Source organism: Acomys russatus, chromosome 17 (genome assembly GCF_903995435.1).
Source record: "Acomys russatus chromosome 17, mAcoRus1.1, whole genome shotgun sequence".
NCBI lineage: Eukaryota > Metazoa > Chordata > Mammalia > Rodentia > Muridae > Acomys > Acomys russatus.
This window is the reverse complement of record NC_067153.1, coordinates 42,110,946-42,130,128: the sequence shown is the minus strand read 5'-3', so window position 1 is coordinate 42,130,128 and position 19,183 is coordinate 42,110,946. Positions and strand designations below refer to the sequence as shown.

The window sequence follows — 19,183 nt, the reverse complement described above, 5'->3', positions numbered from 1 at the left end:
CCTGGAACCCTGACTGGGATGGTAATGAAGAGACAAGAGCTACAGGTACAGAGAAGCTGGGATGGAGTGGGCTGTGCTGGCTCTGCGGGGCCAGCTCCTATAGACTCAGAAATGGTGCTCATTTACTATGCAGCACAAAGAGGGGTTAGCTCGCTTAAGGGCAGGTCTCTGTTGGGGCGTGGTCTCAGGTTGCAGTCATATGGGAGGAGGAGCCATCTTTGCTAGTTTTTGCACACATTGTCAACGTCTGCAAACTAGAGCAAGGCTTTGCCAGTTCCAAGCCTGACTTGAGGAGGTTTTCAAAGTCCCATGGCCCGAGGCATTAGGGTCCTGTGGCTGTGCCCATGTCAGTCATCCACACCTAGCCAGGACCTCACCCACTCCAGGGTTCTTCAGACACTCCTAAGCCCTTGCTGAGGGTTGCTCTGAAGGCCTTTGTGAGGGCACCAGGCTTCAAGCAGTATTCTTTGACATGTCACATGTGAGCTAGTTGGTGGGTGGGGTGTTCGCTGTTGCTTATTTTTCTCATCTTTCCCCAACAGAAAGAAAATGTGGAACTGGTCAAAGCCCTCATTGTATTTGGGGCAGAAGTGGACACTCCAAATGACTTCGGGGAGACTCCTGCATTCATAGCCTCCAAGATCAGCAAACGTATGTGATCTGCAATCTGGGACCAGAGTTTTGGGGAGGGCTGAGAGACTGAGGAGGAAGTCCCAACTGTAGGGATCAGACTGGCCCAGCTGTTCTCTGCTGGGTGGCCAGGAGGATCTGCAGCTCACAGGGAGGGAGCCTTCTTCCCCTAAGATGCAGGCCCACCAAGGGCTTGCTGAGCAAGGGCCTCAGAGTGAGGGTGTTTAGTCTCCCAGTGTGGGTGGGATACAGCCATTGCATGTTCTGTGCATGTCCACACATGCCCCTCTTTCATCCATACCAGTGCATGCTTAGACCTGCATGTACATTGCTGCCCCTGTCCACTGGGCTTGGCTTCAGGGTCACAGGAGGTGGCTTCTCTTCACAGAAGCCCAGATCCCCTCTGGAGGGCTTGAAGGGCTAGCACGGGTGTGACCTGATTGTTTGAGCCCTTCTCCCAGCAGAGTGCTCAGCCTCACCATCAAACAACCTAGATGGGCCCCTCTCGTCCCCTCTCCTCCCTTCTCCCCCATCCCTTCCCCTCTTCCCATCTCCTCCCTCTCCATCTCCTCCCTCTCCATCTCCTCCCCTCTCTCCCATCTCCCCCTTCTCCCTTCTCTTGTCCCTTCTCCCCCATCTTCTCCCTCTCCATCTCCTCCCTTGTCCCCCATCTCCTCCCCTCTCTATCTCCTCCCTTCTCTCCTTTCCAGCTGTGCCAGCCCTGGGTTCAGAGCCAACCCTACAGAAAAGACACGGACCCCAAGGTAGAAGCAGGCGAATGTGCTGCTGCTAGCCATGGCATCTTTCCCTGGTCTCCTTTGTTCAGTGGGATTGGTGCCATTGGCTGGCTCATCCCTCTGGGCCTCTGGAAGGGGCAGCCTTTGTTATTTTGAGAACTCTGACCATGGAGTTAGGAGCTTTGCACCACAGCTGGTGTAGACGGAAGGACAGACTCCCTACAGTAACTAGGCCTGCAACTCTGGCCTCCTCTTGCCTGAACCACTGTCCTCCCAGCCGCTTCTCTGGTGCCAGGAGCCTACTTTGGTGTAGCTGACCAGTCAACATGCCAATCAGGGTAGTTACCCCACACAGCCAGGCCAGCTGCTAGATGGGGCCATGTACAAGGAGGGGTCTCATCTGCTACTGACACCCTCTGCTGTCTCTCCCTCCCGAACCCTAACAAGTGCTTATCAGGAAGACACTTCTGACTCTGCTGAAAACTGTGGGGGCCGACTACCGCTTTCCACTCATTCGAGGGGTCCCCATGGACCAGAGCTCTGAAGCAACACCTCACCCCTACTTCCCCCTGGATAGAGCTCAGCCCCCAGAGATCAGCTTAAACAACCTAGGTAGGACACTGCTTTCCCTCCCTCCCCCAACTGTGTCTGGGCCCTGGGAGGAGAGCCAAGCCTTATTAGCCAGTGTAGGCAACAAAGACCCACAGATCCTAGATGGCTACCAGGTCCCATGGTCCATTATCCCTGAGTGAATGCCCTGGATGTGGGCTCAGGGTGGCCATTTCCCATGGTACCTCTCAGGTGGGCACTGTCATAGCCTCTGCTTCCCTGGGAGGGAAGGGTGGATGGTGAGGGCTGCTGCTGGGCCACCTGGTTTCAACTCTTCACATTGCTTGAATCTGTCTAACACGAGACTTGATCTGCCCCCTGCTGGCTCCTTTGGTTACCTATAGGCACTTTTTGTTTTTGTTTGGTTTAGGTTTTTGTTGTTGTTGTTTGTTTGGAGTTTTTTGTGTTTGTGTTTTTTTTTTTTCTTCTTTGAGACAGGGTTTCTCTGTGTAGTGTTGGCTGTCCTGGATTCACTTTGTAGACCAGGTTGGTCTCAAACTCACAGCGCTTGGCCTGCCTCTGCCTCCCAAATGCTGGGATTAAAGGTGTGTGCCACCACGCCTGGCACTTTTTTTTGTTTTTGTTTTGAGACAGGGTTTCTCTGTGTAGTCTTGGCTATCCTGGACTTACTTTGTAGGCCAGGCCATCCTTGAACTTACTGAACTACACTTGCCTCTGCCTCCCCAAGTGCTGGGATTACAGGCATGTGCCCCTGTGCCTAGCAGCCACAGGCTTTTGAGGTGGCTAAGTAGCCACCATTTGCCCCTGTGTCACTGCTGCCCTTAGAGACAGTTTCAGAGTAGAAGGAGACCCTGTTGAGGGCCTTCTAGGTCCTGGTCCACCCAGGGACCTAGGATGCTTGAGAGTGAGAGTCCTTAAACAGAAATGAGTCTTAACCAGCCAGACTTCTCTAACTGCTGCAGTAGAGACTCCAAGCTAGCCCTTCCTGCCAAGTCACCCTAGCCAGGCCTGAGAGCAGAGAAGCCGAAGTCCCTCAGCAACCCATCTTTCTCTCTCCGTTTTACAGGCAGGCAGTCACTCAAACCAGGCTGGATGGTGGGCCTGGGGGGCAGCGGTGAATGGGTAATGCCTGGGCCTAAAGTCGCTGCTGAGCCTGCCTTGCCTCACTCTAGCCCCTCTAGTCCCCCCCACCTCAAGCTGCACACCCAGGCACAGGCACCTTCCCTACACCCTGTCCCTTGGCACCATCTGCTGCTTTGCTAGTCAGTTCCCTGCATGTGACCCTAGCCTGCTCTGTGGCACGTGCCTGCTGAGAGGGGCCCTGCTGGCGCCCACTTGCCTTGCTGCCTCTAGGCCCCTTCACAGTAGCTATCAACCCAGTCATGTGGGGGTTAGATGTGGTGGCGCGGGGTAGCGGGGAGAGGAAGGGGAGCAACATGGGTAGTACACAGAGGAAGACTAGACTAGAGGGAGCAGATGGGTGGATCTGAGCCCAGAGGCATGGAGGACATTTCTAGACCTGGGACAAGGACAAGGGTGGTCTGAGGGATGACTGGGATGTTTCCCTTCATTCGTGGAGTTTAGCCCTGGGTAGTGTCCTCAGTAATAAAGCCCTTTGGCTGAAGGACCGTGGTTAAAGCATGTGTAGTGGCTGTCAGCAGCGTCCACTCCGACAGACCACAGGACACACCTGGGAGGTCAAGCAGGGTTGTAGGAGGGGCTCTAAGAATGTTTTGGAGCTAGCTAGACAGGTCAGGAGCCCTTCCCAAAGCCGTGGGCTCCCCCTCACCTCAGCTCACCTTGGCCTAGCAGGCCTGTGACATCCAGCTCAGCCTTCTCCTAGGGTGGGAGGCAGATGGGGGGCAGTGAAATGTGGGTTCAGCCATGAGGAGATGCACAACAGGCTGGAGCGCAGTTCTGTTTGCTCTAGAGACCCATGAGGTCTCAGAGGAGAGAGCTGCTGGCCCCAAGTGTCCTGCCTTATCGCTGCAGAGCTTCAGGACCTCATGCCCATCTCCCGAGCCCGGAAGCCACCGTTCATCCTGAGCTCCATGAGGGATGAGAAGCGAACGTAAGTGGAGCGAGGGCCAGGTTGGTATGTACATGAAACCTCTAGTGGTGCCCTCAGTGGACTTGTTCCTCATCCCCACGGTGTGCTGGGAGGTGCTCTCCTGGCTGCACAGCCATGGCAGGGACCAACTCTTTGGAGCCTGTGGCAGCTCCTTAATGACAGATGACATCCCCTCCAGAGACCCGCACAGGGCCACGTAGCTGGGTTGAGCTTAGGCCCGTCCGTGGTAGCATAGTCCTGTTGTCTTTTTCCTTAACTTAATGATTTGTGGGGAGATGGTAGCCTGACCCCCTTGTGGTGAGAGATCCCTGCATCTGCTTCCCTCTCTGCTGGCTTCCCTACCTGCCTTCCTCCCCACACATCCACTGCTCCTCAGATGGGGTGCCCTGGGTAGGGGGTTGCCCAGGGGGGTGGAACAGAGTGATAGAGACTGGAGTCCTTCCATCAGGAGAAACCCCCAACCGTAAATCTTGTGCTCTGGGACCAACCCATGCCTGCGTTAAGACAAATGCTGCTAAATAATATATAATTTGCATGTATATGTTTACGGCTTTGGAAAAGATAGGTGAACCTCTTGATCTGTCTCTGCTTTGGACACAGTGTTACAATTTGTAGGAAAAAAAAAAAAAAAAGAACCAAAGTCAGGAGATATGCATATGTGAGTTAGGCTGTAAACCAGAGTTACTGGAACTGGGAGAGAATTCTCTTGCAGTGCTAGGGGTCAGGACCCACTCCCAGCCTGGTTTTAATGTTCCTGTTGGGATCCCGATTCCTAGGCCCCACCACCATTGAATGTTGCCTCAGAGGGTGGCAGGGCCACAAGGGAGTTAGGTGCTGGGGCAGCTGTTTTAGCTAATCCTGCTGGCACTGGGTAGGTAGCCTAGTTCCATTTCTGCTTTGGGGAGAAAGGAGCTTGTTTCATTGTATAATTCCAGTCCATCACTGCAAGGAGTCAAGGCAGGAACTTTAAACAAGTAGTCAAATCACATCCACATTCAAGAGCAGAGAGAAATCAGAGCACATGTGCTCACTTGCTTGTTTGTGCTCAGCTTGACTTCTCCACTTGTATAAAGTTCAGGTCCCTATACAAGTGCTGGGAATGGTGCATAGGCAGTGGTGCTGTCCACAGTGGGCTGGGTTCTTCCTCCCCTGCAGATTTGAATAGGCTAACCCAGTGTAGACAGTCCCTCATGGAGCCTCCTGTCAGGGGACTCTCAGTTGTGTCAGGCTGACAGCTAAATCCAATAGTCACATTTGGGTGCTTGCAGGCAGTGATTCATGCTCAGAAGAAGCCAGGCATGGTGGCACATACTTGTGCTGTGGAGACTGAGGAAGGAGGATTGTGAACTCAAGGCCAGCCTGAGCTAGCGTGAGACTCTCATCTCATAGAACCAAAAGCGACAAAATCATCAAACTGAGAGAGAAAAATGAGCCTAGAAAGAAGGATTGAGCATAAACTACAAGCATCCCCAGGGCGTGGCTACAGAGGCCTGCCATCTTGCATTTTCTGCCATCTTCGGGACTAGGCTGGGCTGGGCAGGCTCTAACAAGAGTGTACAACCTTTTAACATTGAGACATGACATTGTCCTCTACAGAGGTTGTACACAGGAACCGTGTAATTGTGTTATAACAACACACAACACACACTCTTATGCTTTAAGCCAGTTTATGATTGCACTTATAGCTGGCCTCGCCACGTGCATCTCACAGGCTACCAGTTGGACAAACCCGCTGGAGTGTGCAACTCAGAAGCCAAGCATGTAACTTTACACCATTCTCCTAACTCCTGGACCTCTTTCCCAGATAATCATAAGAAGAGCAGGGAGCAGCCCCCTCAGAGGGGCTTGTACACCGAGGAAGTAGCTAATGCTAGCTACCCTTCCCCAGGTCCAGGCACAGGCTCGCCTCCCTCCCTCCCTCGCTCCCTCCCTCCCTCCCACCCACCTCCTTCCCTGCTCCTCCCTTGAGGAGTGGTCCCTGAGCCTGCTGGAGGGAACCAGCCCTTCCTCCCCTCTCCTGTTTACTTCTGACAGACCTCACTTAGGTCAGGCGTGTCACAGAACCCCTGACCCTACTCCTCACCCTGCCCTCCCCTCACATCTCTCCCCACCCCACTCATCATACCCTGCTCTCCACTTGGCTCTCCACCCTTCTCAGGTCCTTCCTACCCTCACCTGGTTCTGTACCTAGTAGCAGGTAGGCTCCACACATGCGTGTTGCTTTGTTCATGTGTCCCCTGCTGCACACAAGCTCGGGGACACCGGCTGAGAGAGCCATCACAAGATCCTCCTGCCCACTGCTGTCCTCACCGTAGCAACGATCACCTGCTCTGCCTGGACGGAGGGGGCGTGAAAGGCCTGGTTATCATCCAGCTGCTCATCGCCATCGAGAAGGCCTCTGGTGTGGCCACCAAGGACCTCTTCGACTGGGTGGCAGGAACCAGCACAGGGGGCATCCTGGCCCTGGCCATCCTGCACAGTAAGCACAGACTCTGGGGCAGGGTGGGGTGGGCACGGCTGGCCAACTGCCCTGACAGGGCAGAGTACAGGGCTAGTTTAGGAGGGGGGTAGGAGGGTGTTATGTATTGGGGGGGGGTCTTCATCAACCTCTACACCGCCCCCCCACAAGACAGAACCATGGACCCTGCCAGCTGCTGCCAGTAGAAACGCCTTTGGTGGCTGGAATGAGCATTTTTGGGGTAACAAGTGGCTGCACAGGCAGCCAAGGACCTGGCTGGGGAGGTGTGCCAGGGACACATGGCACACATGGCCACAGTATTCCTCAGACTCTCAGTCTGTCACCTCACAGGCCACTTGACCTGCCTTCTTCCACATAGCTTTGCAGAAGTACAGGCATCTAGCTACCTGGAGGCTGCACATGGGGCCAGCATTGCCCTTCAGGTGGCCTGGCCTCTCTGGGGGTGACTGAGCTGTGTGTTGCCTGCTGGTTGGACAGTTCTAGAGTAGGGCGCAGCTGCATCCCAATAGGCCTTGTCCCTAGTTTGCACCTCCCCAAAAGGCATCGCTTGCCTGGCTGTTGGCCAGATTCTGTGTTTTCTGAAGTACCTGTTTGATCCTGGTAGCCCAAAGCCTTGGAGGCACCACAGGAGGACACCTCCCCCACCCTAAGTGTAGGCACCATGAGAGCTCGTGGCTCTGGGTCTGAGGATGCAGAGCTCAGTCTAAACTTCAGACAGCTCCTAATGAAATATGGGTACAGGCTGCTGGGCCCTGGGATGAAGCCACTGGGTCAGTCTTGGGGTTTCAGGAGCATGGGCACAGCTAGCCCAGGGAGCTGTTGGGGACCAATTCTTGTGGGGCTCTGGAAAAGTCTTCTACCCCATTGAGAGCTGCAGGGGGTTTGGTCATCAGCAGTGAGTGATCTGCTGTCACATACTTCTTCTGCGTGATGATACTTCTGCGAGGTAAGCACACAGGGGATCTGAGGACCAGAGAACATCAGGCCAGAGCCAGCGCTGGCTCCAAGGAGTCAGCCCAGCTCTCTTCTGCTCTCCTGCTCTGCCCACAGGGTACGGGGTCTGCTTCCTGCAGAGTGGGCAGAGGTCCCAGCCCTTCTTCAGACTGGAAGAACTGTGGCAGGGGAGTGAGACGCTGTCAAGTTCAGCCTCAGACAGACACAGTCTTGCTTCAGCAGGCCCCTCTGCTTGCATGCCCTGGGCTCTAAGGAGCTTCTGAGATGGCTGGGTATCTCTCAATCCCTGGCCTGCCTGGTCTGCAGGCTCAGAGAACAGTGCTGTTCTTTTACTATGGCAAGGAGATGGGAAACCACTTTTGTAAAATTTTATATCTTCAAGGCCCTTTTTAGTAATACAAAACTAGGTAGAAAACCCTGAAAAGGGGGCTTTTTGCCTATCTGGGAAGCTTTCATAGAAAGGCCGGAAGTTTGTGTTCCTCGGGCCTTTTTCAGATGCATCCCTTCCTCCACCCCTCCTGCTAGTACCTGCCCCCCTACACACACACACACACATCACCCCAGGGTCTCTCCAGCTCCTCATCTCTTCTTCTTCCTAGGTAAGTCCATGGCTTATATGCGTGGTGTGTACTTCCGTATGAAGGACGAGGTGTTCCGGGGCTCACGGCCCTATGAGTCTGGGCCCCTGGAGGACTTCCTGAAGCGAGAGTTTGGGGAGCACACCAAGATGACAGATGTCAAAAAACCCAAGTAAGCCATGTTCCCTCTTCCTGCTCTGCCCAAATCTAGGGTGCAGGACAGCACCCCACCCATCTTGGTCACATGCTCAGAACCACTGGGGCTGGAGGAAAGAGAAGACGTAAATCTGGGCTCCCCAGAGAGAACTGAGGTCCAGATTTCTACCAGCTATTGATTCTCAGGTTTTAGCTCTTGGCCCTTGTGAGTCCTGGCTTACCCAGTTTATCCAGCCTTGAGCTTATAGCCCTCCTGTGTAAGAGGGATGCACGTGCCTGGCCTCCCTGTCAGCTGGTCACCTCCAGCCAATGGCTGATTCTGCTTTGCAGCATGGTCCACATTCTGCCACGGCCAGAATCAGGCATCTCTGATGGACACATAGTGTATTGTTACTTGGTTTAAGTTCAGAAGCTCCATCTAAGTATGAGAGTGGAACATTGAAGTCCCCCACTGTTACCATTTCAGGACCTATGTGGTCTTTTATGTCTTTTAGTATTTGTTTTAAGAAATTGGGGGCTCTAATATCTGGCACGTAAGTACTTAGAATTGTATCTTGTGATGAACTGTTCCTTTTATTAATATGTGGTGTCCCTTTTTCTCGCGTCTCATTGGTTCTGGTGTGAAGTCAACTCTGATAGAGGAGTAAGCATCTGCTTGTTTGTATTTCCGCTCTCTTGGCAGTTTGTTTTCTACCTTTTAATATTCAGTTTGAGTGTCTCTTCTGGCTAAGTGTGGTTCTTGGTGACAACGTATAGTCGGTTCTTGTTTGTGTTTTTGTTTTTTGAATCAGGGTTACTCTGTATAGCCCAGGTGCCATCATGCCCAGCTATATCTAAAGTTTTTATAGAAAGGGACTTTGCTGTTTCCTGTAGGTTTTTCTGGTGGTATTCTGCCTTTCTGGATTACTGATATTTCTTTTCCTTCCCTGTATTAATTTTGAGGATTTGCTGGGTTGCTCTGTTGAACCTGGCTGTTTCTTTTCCAAGTCTAGTTGTTTATCTATAGTTAAGCCGCCTTTCATCATCATCTAAAGTCAGGAGCAAGATGAGCATGCCCCCTCTTATTGGATACAGCACTCAAAGGCCTAGCTACAGCAAGTGGACAAGATAAAAGGGAAACCACAGGAAGCAAAGAAGTCTTACAGACAACACAATTCTTTTTTTTCTCTCTTTCTTTCTTTTTTTTTTTTTTTTTTTTTTTTTTTTTTTTTTTTTTTGAGACAAGGTTTCTCTGCATAGCCTTGTGCTAGGATTACAGACCGTAGTACCCGGCCACAATCCCTTACTTAAAAGACCCTATTGTATCTACTGGAAAGAGAACTCTTGGACCTAATAAACACAGTAAGATTGTAGGATACACAATCAAGCTGGGCATGGTGGCGCACGCCTTTAATCCCAGCACTTGGGAGGCAGAGGCAGGTGGATCACTGTGAGTTCGAGGCCAGCCTGGTTTACAAAGTGAATCCAGGACAGCCAAGGCTACACAGAGAAACCCTGTCTCGAAAAACTAAAATCAAAACAAAAACCAAACCAAAACCAAAACCAACTAAAAAATAGCAGCCTTTATGCATACCAACAGTGTATTCAGAGAAGAAAATTGGAAAAATATTCCATTTGGAATAACTCCAAAAAATCAAGTATTCAGAAGTATATCTGTCAAAGTAAAAGATCTCCACAATGAAAACTTAAGGTACTGAGAAGGACGATCACAGGGAATACTAGTGGGTAGAAAGACACTCTGTGCTCTTGGATTGGGAGAGTTAATTTGTGAAAATGTCCACTCTACCAAACTTAACTTACAAACTTACTGTAATACCTATCAAAATTCAATATCATATTTCATAGGTTTAGAAAAAACAATACGAGAGTTTGTATGAAATCACAAAAGACCACAAATAGCCAAAGCCGCTGTAGGGAATAAGAACACAACTAGAGCCTTTAATCCCAGCACTCGGGAGGCAGAGGCAGGCGGATCATTGTGAGTTCGAGGCCAGCCTGGTCTACAAAGTGAGTCCAGGATGGCCATGGCTACACAGAGAAACCCTGTCTCGAAAAACCAAAAAAAAAAAAAAAAAAAAGAACACAACTAGAGGTGGAACAATACCTCAAATTATACTGTGAGACCATAGTGATAAAGACAGCCTGGTACTGGTGTGAAAATTGGCAGGAAGAGCAGTGGAACAGAATAGAGGACTCAGAAACAAAACAGCAAGTTGTTTAATTTTTGGCAAGGGTGGCAAAAACATACATTGTTTAAAAAAAAAAAAAAAAAAAAAAAGGTAGCCTGTCAAGAAATGGCATTAGAAAACCTGGCAATCCGCCTGTGGAAGAATGAACTGCCTCAACTCCCAGCCTGAACCACTGACTCCTCCAGCAGAGAGCACAGAGGCCACCCTTATAGAACAGAACACCAACAGCACAGGAAGTAACCCCAAGAACCAGCAGAGGCGGCCACACCAAGACAGTTTCTGCCCAGCAAAGGAAACACTGAGGAGAGCAGTCAGTCCACCCCACGGGATGGAGGAACCTTTACCACCCTCCCAGCTCCTCTTCTCTTGCTGTGAGGAGACACCATGACCAAGGCAACTTGTAAAGGAAAGCATTTGCTTAATTAGTTAATGGACTGGGGCTTGTTTACAGTCTGAGAGGGTAGGGTCCGTGACCATCATAGCGAAGCATGGCAGGAGGCAAGCCAGCAAGCGTTGTGCTAGAGCCAGCAGCTTGAGCAACAGGCAGAAAGAGTGGGACACTGGACCTGGCATAGCCTTCTGAAACCTCAAGGGCCACCCCTAGTGACACACCTCCTCCATCCAATAAGACTACACCTCCAGTCCTTCCTAAATAGTCCACCAACCAGGAACCAAACATTTAAATATAGGAGTGTATGGCGGCCGCTCTCATGCACACCACCGCAGGTTAGAAGGCAGGCGTTCTTACCCAGAGCAGCCATTTAGATCTTTGCATTTGTTCGCTCATTTACTGCGAATGTGTGTGTATGCAGGGTGAGCACATGTGGCACATTCCTGCACGCCAGAGGGCAGCTTTATAGAGCAGACTCGCTCCTCCCACCTTTACATGGATCCCAGGGATCGGACTCGGCTTGCCAGGCTCACAGGGCAAGTGCCTTTGCCAGCTGCCCTCTCACCAGCCCCACACTTAGGCTTTTAGTGCATAGTAATAAATTCCCTTAAACTAACCTGCTAAGCCTGGTTTAGTTGGTTGGTTTAACTAGCAGATCTCATATGGTTAACCTCTGCTTACCCAAGTTTCAATGACAGTCTCACTCACACCTCAGCCGCTGGTAGATTTGGGGTAACACACCATCCTGTTTGTCTGTGTTGCTTTGTCTTGCTTGCTTGTTGGCTGTCTTTGGCTTCATATTCCACTCTTCCCCCAGAGTTTGAAAACTTGAATTTAGAATATGAATCTTCTCCATGTCTCTAAAATCTATGGATTCCTTCCTGTGTGTTTTCTGTGAGCGCTTCACCTAAGAGGCCGAGATTGGCTGGTAGGGTTGCACTGCCGAGAATAAGTGCCGTTCAACACCGCCGGTCCTCGTGCTTCCTCCAGCCTGTCTAGAACTGGCTTTCTTTCTGCGTTGGTTTGTTTATCTTGGGGCATCATCTCATGTAGCCCAGACTGACCTTGCCCTTGATAGATAGCTGAGGATGACCTCGAACTCCTGACTCTGTCTCCACTACTGAGATTACAGCATATGGGATTTCAAAGTTTTAAGGTGGGGCTGAGAGTCGCACCTAGATCTTTGCACTGATCTACCACACAAGCACTCTGTCAACTGAGTACATGCCTAGCCACTTTTCTGTGCTTTTAAAGTCGTCTTTTCAAAAAGCCCCACAGGACTAATATTTCTATTTTTTATTTCATCTGTTTGTTTGTTTGTTTGTTTGCTTTGGTTTTTTGAGACAGAAAACCACCATGTTAGAATTTGGTAGCCAGAAAGAATAAGAGTGAAATAAAACTTTGCAAATGAAAGCATAAAGCAAACTTGCTTCTAAACAATTTTGCTGGTAGGAGATTTACCATCAGCAGACCTCCCTAAAAGAAAGTCCAGAGACTGCCCTCCAGACGGAAGACACGGTCAGAGATGGAAGTCTGAGAGGAAAAAAGAATGCAATGCTGCATACATGTATGTGAACACAGGCATGCACATATACATGCAAGAGTATACACAGGCACATGTATGCACAGACACATGCACACACATGCACGGGCACATGCATTTACACACGCATGCACACATGTACAGAGGCACATGTACACACACATACAGTCACATGTGCACACATGTATACAGGCACACGCTCACACACAGGCACATGTACAGACATGTATGTGCATATGCACATGCATTTACAGACACATACCCACACATGAACACACATAGTGATGGGCTGGTTAGTCTACTCATGATGACTTATAAGAACTACTTATAAAAGTATGCTGGTACACACCTTTAATCCCAGCACTCAGGAGGCAGAGGCAGGCAAATTGCTGAGTTTGAGGCCAGCCTGGTCTACAAAGTGAGTTCTAGAACAGCCAGGGCTACAGAGAGCAACCACAATTTGCAAAACAAAACAGTTAACATTTAGGTGTCGCACTCCTTTAATCCCAGTACTCAGGAGGCAGAAGCCAGTGGATCTCTGTGAGTTGAGTCCCACCTGGTCTACAAAGTGAGTTCCAGGACAGCCAGGCTATTACTCAGAGAAACCATGTCTGAAAAACAGAAACAAATTTATTATTTATTTTATTAAGAGGGAAAGAATCTATAGGGGTCAGAGGACAAACTCTAGGGTTTGTTTTTCCTCTCCCACCACATTGGTTCTAAGGATTGACCTCATTTATCAGGGCAGCAAACTCTGTTACCTGCTGAGCCAACTAGCCAGCCAGCCCCTTACCAAATTTTCTGCCCTTTTTTTTTTTTTTCAAATTTTCTTTTCCTTGTTTGTTGTTTTGTGTTGCTGGGTTTTTGTTGTTGTTTTTTGTTTTTTGTTTTTTTTTTTTTCCCAAGACAGGGTCTTACTATGTAGCTCTGGTTGTGCTGGAATTCACTCTGTAGATCAGGCTGACCTGGAACTCACCTGCCTCTGCCTCCCAAGTGCCGGGATTAAAGGTGTGCACCACTATGCCCAGCTTTCTGCCATTTGATCTGTGTGGTGTAGTCTGACTAACTCCTTACCTGTTCTCCAGTCTGCTAATTTTCTCTTTTGCTCTGTTATTTTACTTATATCTATGCTCATTTTTCAAAAAATGTTCATGTTGCTGTGTGTATATCTCCCACCCCAAAAGCACTCTGGTCTTTGAGGTTATTTCCTATACCTTTCCCTCCCCTGGACAGTATCATGAGGCTTGGGCCACAGTCACTGCTCAGAGGTAGAATGTTTGTTCAGTATGCTCCGAGCATTGCAGGACAACAAAGATGTCATCAGCCTGCATTTGCTGTCTGACTGTTATGCACAATGTAGCAGCACTGTGGTCTGTCTGCAGTCTGTGTAGTGTGTTTTGCTCTCTCTCTAGTCTGTCCTGACTCAGAGTGGGTGTCCTCTGATGATGTTGTGTTGTTCCAAGGGCTGGGGAGTGCTAGACTCTCACATGCTCTCCCGTTGAGCTCCATTCTCAGCCCTCATGGTGACGTCCTCTGTGCCCCTTCCTAGTTATGTTTATTGTATGTGCTGCTGGTCAGCATGAAAGTCAGATTCCTTGAGACTCAGAATGGGTGCCCTTCCTGCAGAGCGCTCTGTGCAATCTCCTGGCTTGCCACCATCTCCACCCCTTTCACTAGATACTTGAAAACTTCAGGACTTTCTTCTGATGATCTGAATATAAGCTGGACATTCACGGGCAGGCTAGCTGTCAGGGATACACATTTTTAGGGATATTTTCCCCCTTCTTGTTTCATGCCAGGGCTCTTTCCCCCTTAACCTTCAGGGGCAAGGAAGGTGCGTGGGCATGTTGGGGCTAGGAAGATGGCTCAGGAGTTAAAGAGCATTTGCTCGTTTTGTGGAGGACCCGGATTTGGTTTGCCAAACACATATGGCAGCTCACAACCATCTATAACTGCCATACCAGGGATCTGATGCCCTCTTTTGTTCTTTGCAGACACTGCCCACATGGCGCAAAGACACAGGCAAAGCACACATACATATACATTAAATTTTTAAAAATAATAGTAAGTTTTTTAAACAAAGGGGCATGTTTGTGTCTGACTTTGTTTTTTGTTTTGTTTTGTTTTGTTGTTGTTTGAGACAGGGTTTCTCTGTGTAGCCTTGCCTGTCCTGGACTCACTTTGTAGACTCGGCTGGCCTCGAACTCACAGCGATCGGCCTGCCTCTACCTCCCGAGTACTGGGATTAAAGGCGTGTGCCACCACTCCCAGCTGCCTCTGACCTGTTTTTATCCTGAGAGTATAACCCCTTGGAATCTCAACCCAATGTGGAGAGAGACTCCCATTAGGCCCTCATCTTTGATGGACTTTGACCCTCCTTGTTTATTCTGTCTTGTCAGGTGCCTTATCCTTTTAAACAATATTTTCTCATTGCGTATGTGGTTGTCTGCCCATGTGTGTGGGAAGCTCTCAGAGGCCAGAAAAAGCATGGATTTGCTGGCACTGGAGTTATAGGAAATTATGAACTGCCTAACATGGTTGCTGAGCACCAAACTTGGGCCCTCTGTAAAAGCGGGAAGCATTCCTAGCCACTGAACCATCTTTTCAGCTTCTTATGCTGAAGGGATGACTCAGTGGTAAAGAGTACTAGCCATTCTCCCAGAGGGCCCAGGTTTGACTCCCATTATTCCCCAAGCATGTGCACCTGCTGCTGTTCCAGTCAGACCCGCCCTGTATCCAACCACACATGTACAGGATGACCAGTGGCTAGCTTCCTCTCTGGGCTGGAAGCTGGAGCTCACAGAACCAGTCTGTGCAAAGATCTGAGCCCACGCTAGTTTCCAAGGGTCTGTGCCCAGGCTCTTTGTGTCGCAGGATTAGGAGGAACCTTCTTTTTGTTGTTGTTATTTTATGTATGCAATTGCCTTTCTGTATGTATGTGCACTATGTACATACCTGGTGCATGCAGAGGCCAGAAGAAGGTGTCAGATCCCCTGGGACTAGAGTTACAGATGACCGTGAGCCATCATGTGTGTCATGGGAATTGAGCTCTGGTCCTCTGAAAGAGTAAGTGCTCTTCACTGCTGAGTTGTCTAGCATGGTCGGGGGTGGGTGCACAGGGATGGGACAGGAGCAACTTGTTAATGGGCAGAAAGAAGACATAAAGGTTTCAAAAGTCATAGTGGGGGGCAAACCTCACTCCTCCTGCCCTGCCCCAAAGTCCTGGAGCGGCAGTCTGCTCACTGTTCCCAGGGGCCTTTCAGGGTTGGCCTCTGCCCAGGTGAGTCTTTGTTTTTAAATAAGACAGCATGCTAAAGGCACTGCCCCAGCCTTACCTTTCCTTACAAGCCCTGCTTCTTGACACTCATGCCCCCTGGACAGTGCCTCCTCAGTCTCTCCCCAGTGACGTGGCACGCCAGCTTTATGGCTACTGCTTTGCTGATGGATATTGATGTTTCCAGTCACCTGCTCTTTTACTAACAGATGCTGCCATCGATGGCTCTGTGCAGTCTGTTTCCTGCCCTGGCAACCTCCTGGGGTGAATTTTCCAAAATGGAGTTATAGGACAGAAGAAAACATCTGTCAGTAGATAGGGCAAAGTTGGCCAAATTCCCAGGTCTACAGGAGATGCCTGTGTTAGGCCAGCCCACTCAGAACAGGCCCAAGACACGAGCCTGCTGAGGAGATGGTAGGCCAGGTCTCCTCCCTTGCTCCTACAGGGTGATGCTGACAGGGACACTGTCTGACCGGCAGCCAGCGGAGCTCCACCTCTTCCGGAACTATGATGCCCCAGAGGCCATTCGGGAACCTCGCTTCAACCAAAACATTCACCTGAAGCCGCTAACTCAGCCTGCAGGTCAGAGCTGTGTGTCTGATGTGTTGGTGGGAAAGGCTAGCTGAGGCTGGTGGGGCTGGAGAGTCACAAGGCCCTGAGCACCTTTCCCACACCCCCCACATCACTGCGCTGTCTGGACAAGTGTTGCTGGAGCCTGTGAGGCCTCAGAGAAGGCAACAGTGACACAACAACCTTTCATCAGGATGACAAGACCCAGCAGCAAGGCCTTGTGGGTCCTGGCTCTAGAGACTTCCTAGTTCCCTTTCTTCCTGTATTCCCCTATGCATCCTGAGATTTGAAGGGACAGGTCTTACGTCATTGAACTACCCTCCTTCCCCACTCCTAGACCAGCTCGTATGGCGGGCAGCCCGGAGCAGTGGGGCAGCCCCAACCTACTTCCGGCCCAATGGACGCTTCTTGGATGGCGGGCTGTTAGCCAACAACCCCACGCTGGATGCCATGACTGAAATCCATGAGTACAATCAGGACATGATCCGCAAGGTAAGAGCCCTCTCAGGTCACGGTTAGGACATGACCACACACTGCTCACGAGACGTGCTCTCACCTGTTCAGCACTCCGCAGCAGTCATATCTCCCTCGGGGACTATTTGATGGGTAGGGTCTGTGCCAGGAGACTTAGAGGCCCCACCCCACCGAGACAGAGAAGGCTGTGCTCAGTGGCCAGCACGTGCTGCACAGGCTGTGTCCCTGATGCTACCCAGCAGGGACATGCCCTGGCCTTGCACAGTTTACATCCTGCTTGGAGACTCCATAAACAGAGCACTCTGCTGTGCATGTCAGTTCTGGGAGAACACCATGCGCAGGCAGGAGGAGGGTGACCTGTGTGAGGGGACTGAGGTCTGAGGAAGGTTCCTGAGCTTGGAACTATCCTGAGGCCTCTGTGCACAAGGCCGTGCACAGGCAGTGACCCAAGGACAGCGAGTGGCCCTCACCCAAGTTGTTAGAGCAGGGTGACAAGGCCCATGTACCGGTGAGGTGGAGCAGTGCAGTGGGTAGGCTGACCCTTCCTCAGTTTTCTAACCTTCAACTAGTGGCAGTGCCTGTCTGGGTGCCCTGGGGACTCGGGACGCTGTTGGCTGTGTAGTACTTGGAAGGCATCTGGCCAGGTATGCACTGCTGGCTTCTGCAGTCATAGAAGTCCCACATGCTTAGTGCACAGCCCTTGCCAGGTAGTGGGTTCAAGCACTCTCAGATATATCCAGTCTAAGTCAGAGCCTATAGATGAGGAATCGGGGTCCCCAAGTGGCAGGGGACTCCATCAAGGTCATCTAGCAAATTGGCCGAAGAGCTGATGGAGCGAGTGAAAGGCCACCGCAGCTCAGCCTTAGCATCGGCTCTCTGCCACGTGGCCCAGCAGACATCTTCTGTCCTGCGAAGTGACTGTGATGGCCACACCAGCTCTCCCAGGGAGCAGCTGCCAGGGCAGGCCAGGATTCGATTCTGGGCCTGCTGTTCTAAGCCCTTGTCTCTGCCCCTCACAGCCCTGCACCCAGCCTTGGCCTCTCTGTGACCTCTGACCCCTACCCATGGCAAGTTCTCTTTGACTACCCTTGTCCTGCTCACCACAGGGCCAGAGCAACAAAGTGAAGAAACTCTCCATAGTCGTCTCTCTGGGGACAGGAAGGTCCCCTCAAGTGCCTGTAACCTGTGTAGATGTCTTCCGTCCCAGCAACCCTTGGGAACTGGCCAAGACTGTTTTTGGAGCCAAGGAACTGGGCAAGATGGTTGTGGACTGTGTGAGTTCGTACCCTTCCCCAAAGCCTCTCCCTCAGGGTCTCCACCTATGGCCACACACTGCCATCCATGCCGATCCCTGTCAGCCAGCTCCAGGAGACAGCCCAGACTCAGTCTCCAGGCTGCCTAGGTCCCACAGTGGAACCCCAGTGGGGGTTTCAGGTGTTCTCCAACTGCAGACGCCTTTCTGCACACAGCTGTATGACAGGCTGGAATGCAGATGGACAGCGTGTAGTGCAGGGAGGGAGGGAGAGGCCCCTTGTCAGCCCTCACCGCTCCGCAGCGATCCTGAATGGACTCTGCACAGCCAGGCCAGTCACTGAGGCCCAGAGAGGTGGCCTTATGCAGTGACTCCGCTAATGAGTGGCTAGGACCCTGGGATGGCAGAGGGTGGGGAGCAGAGCGCTGTGGCCTGGCCTTACAGAGACTGCTTTCCGCCAGTGCACAGATCCAGATGGGCGGGCTGTGGACCGTGCCCGGGCCTGGTGTGAGATGGTCGGCATCCAGTACTTCAGGTAAGGTTCAGGCCTGGCCTGACTCCACCCAGGCAAAACCCACAGCTCACCAACAGAGGTCCTTGCCCCCACCATGGCCTGATGAGACACAGGGATACGCAGCCCTCGATGGGGTCTTTCCCAGCCTCAGGGTGGTATTCTGTTCCCCAGCCCACCCACCCCACCCCCGGCCCAAGCTCTTGTTCCTGCACAGGCTGCACATCTGGAGTGACCCACTCCTCCTTTCTCCTGACAGACTGAACCCCCAACTAGGAACAGACATCATGCTGGATGAGGTCAGTGATGCAGTGCTGGTCAACGCCCTCTGGGAGACCGAAGTGTACATCTATGAGCACCGGGAAGAGTTCCAGAAACTTGTCCGGCTGCTGCTGTCGCCCTGAGCCCCCAGGCCCTGCTGGCAGGGGTGGGCCAGGCCACCACACACACTGAGGACCAAACTGGGCCAAGCAGCTCCACGTCCATCTGAGGACTGGGGCTCAGGGCACAAACAAGGTCCCCCACAGGCACTGCTCATGACTCATCTGCACTTTGACTCTAGGCTGAAGGCCCCTTTCCCTGACTGTGACGGACAACTCCATCAACTGCCCCACATACCAGTGAGATCAACACTAAGGTGCCCAGGGTGCCTGGAGGCTTCTCCCAGGTTCCCTGGCCTCTGCAGCCCACCCCTTCTTCCCACTTCCTGAAGCCGGGGACTAGAGAAATGGGGTTCCACCCCATCATTGGGTGAAATCCAGCCCTACTCAACTTTGCCCCTCTGCCCTGCCAGCCTCCCCACCC

General features: G+C 51.5%; 1 protein-coding gene across 5 annotated transcripts in view; it reads left to right on the top strand.

Moving 5' to 3' along the window:
- The window catches only part of Pla2g6 (phospholipase A2 group VI), a 42,416-nt gene extending 23,497 nt beyond the window's left edge, over positions 1-18,919 (top strand). For 4 of the 5 annotated variants that reach the window (XM_051159971.1, XM_051159968.1, XM_051159969.1 and 1 more), the window contains 10 exons: positions 543-651; positions 1,815-1,979; positions 3,930-4,008; positions 6,324-6,487; positions 8,041-8,191; positions 16,018-16,154; positions 16,480-16,634; positions 17,723-17,890; positions 18,330-18,403; positions 18,639-18,919. In XM_051159971.1, the coding sequence (XP_051015928.1) occupies positions 543-651; positions 1,815-1,979; positions 3,930-4,008; positions 6,324-6,487; positions 8,041-8,191; positions 16,018-16,154; positions 16,480-16,634; positions 17,723-17,890; positions 18,330-18,403; positions 18,639-18,783 (1,347 nt within the window). In that variant the 3' untranslated portion in view covers positions 18,784-18,919. The remainder of the gene's footprint in view (positions 1-542; positions 652-1,814; positions 1,980-3,929; positions 4,009-6,323; positions 6,488-8,040; positions 8,192-16,017; positions 16,155-16,479; positions 16,635-17,722; positions 17,891-18,329; positions 18,404-18,638) is intronic. The other variant, XM_051159972.1, reaches the window with a different exon arrangement.
- The last annotated feature ends 264 nt before the right edge of the window (positions 18,920-19,183 follow it).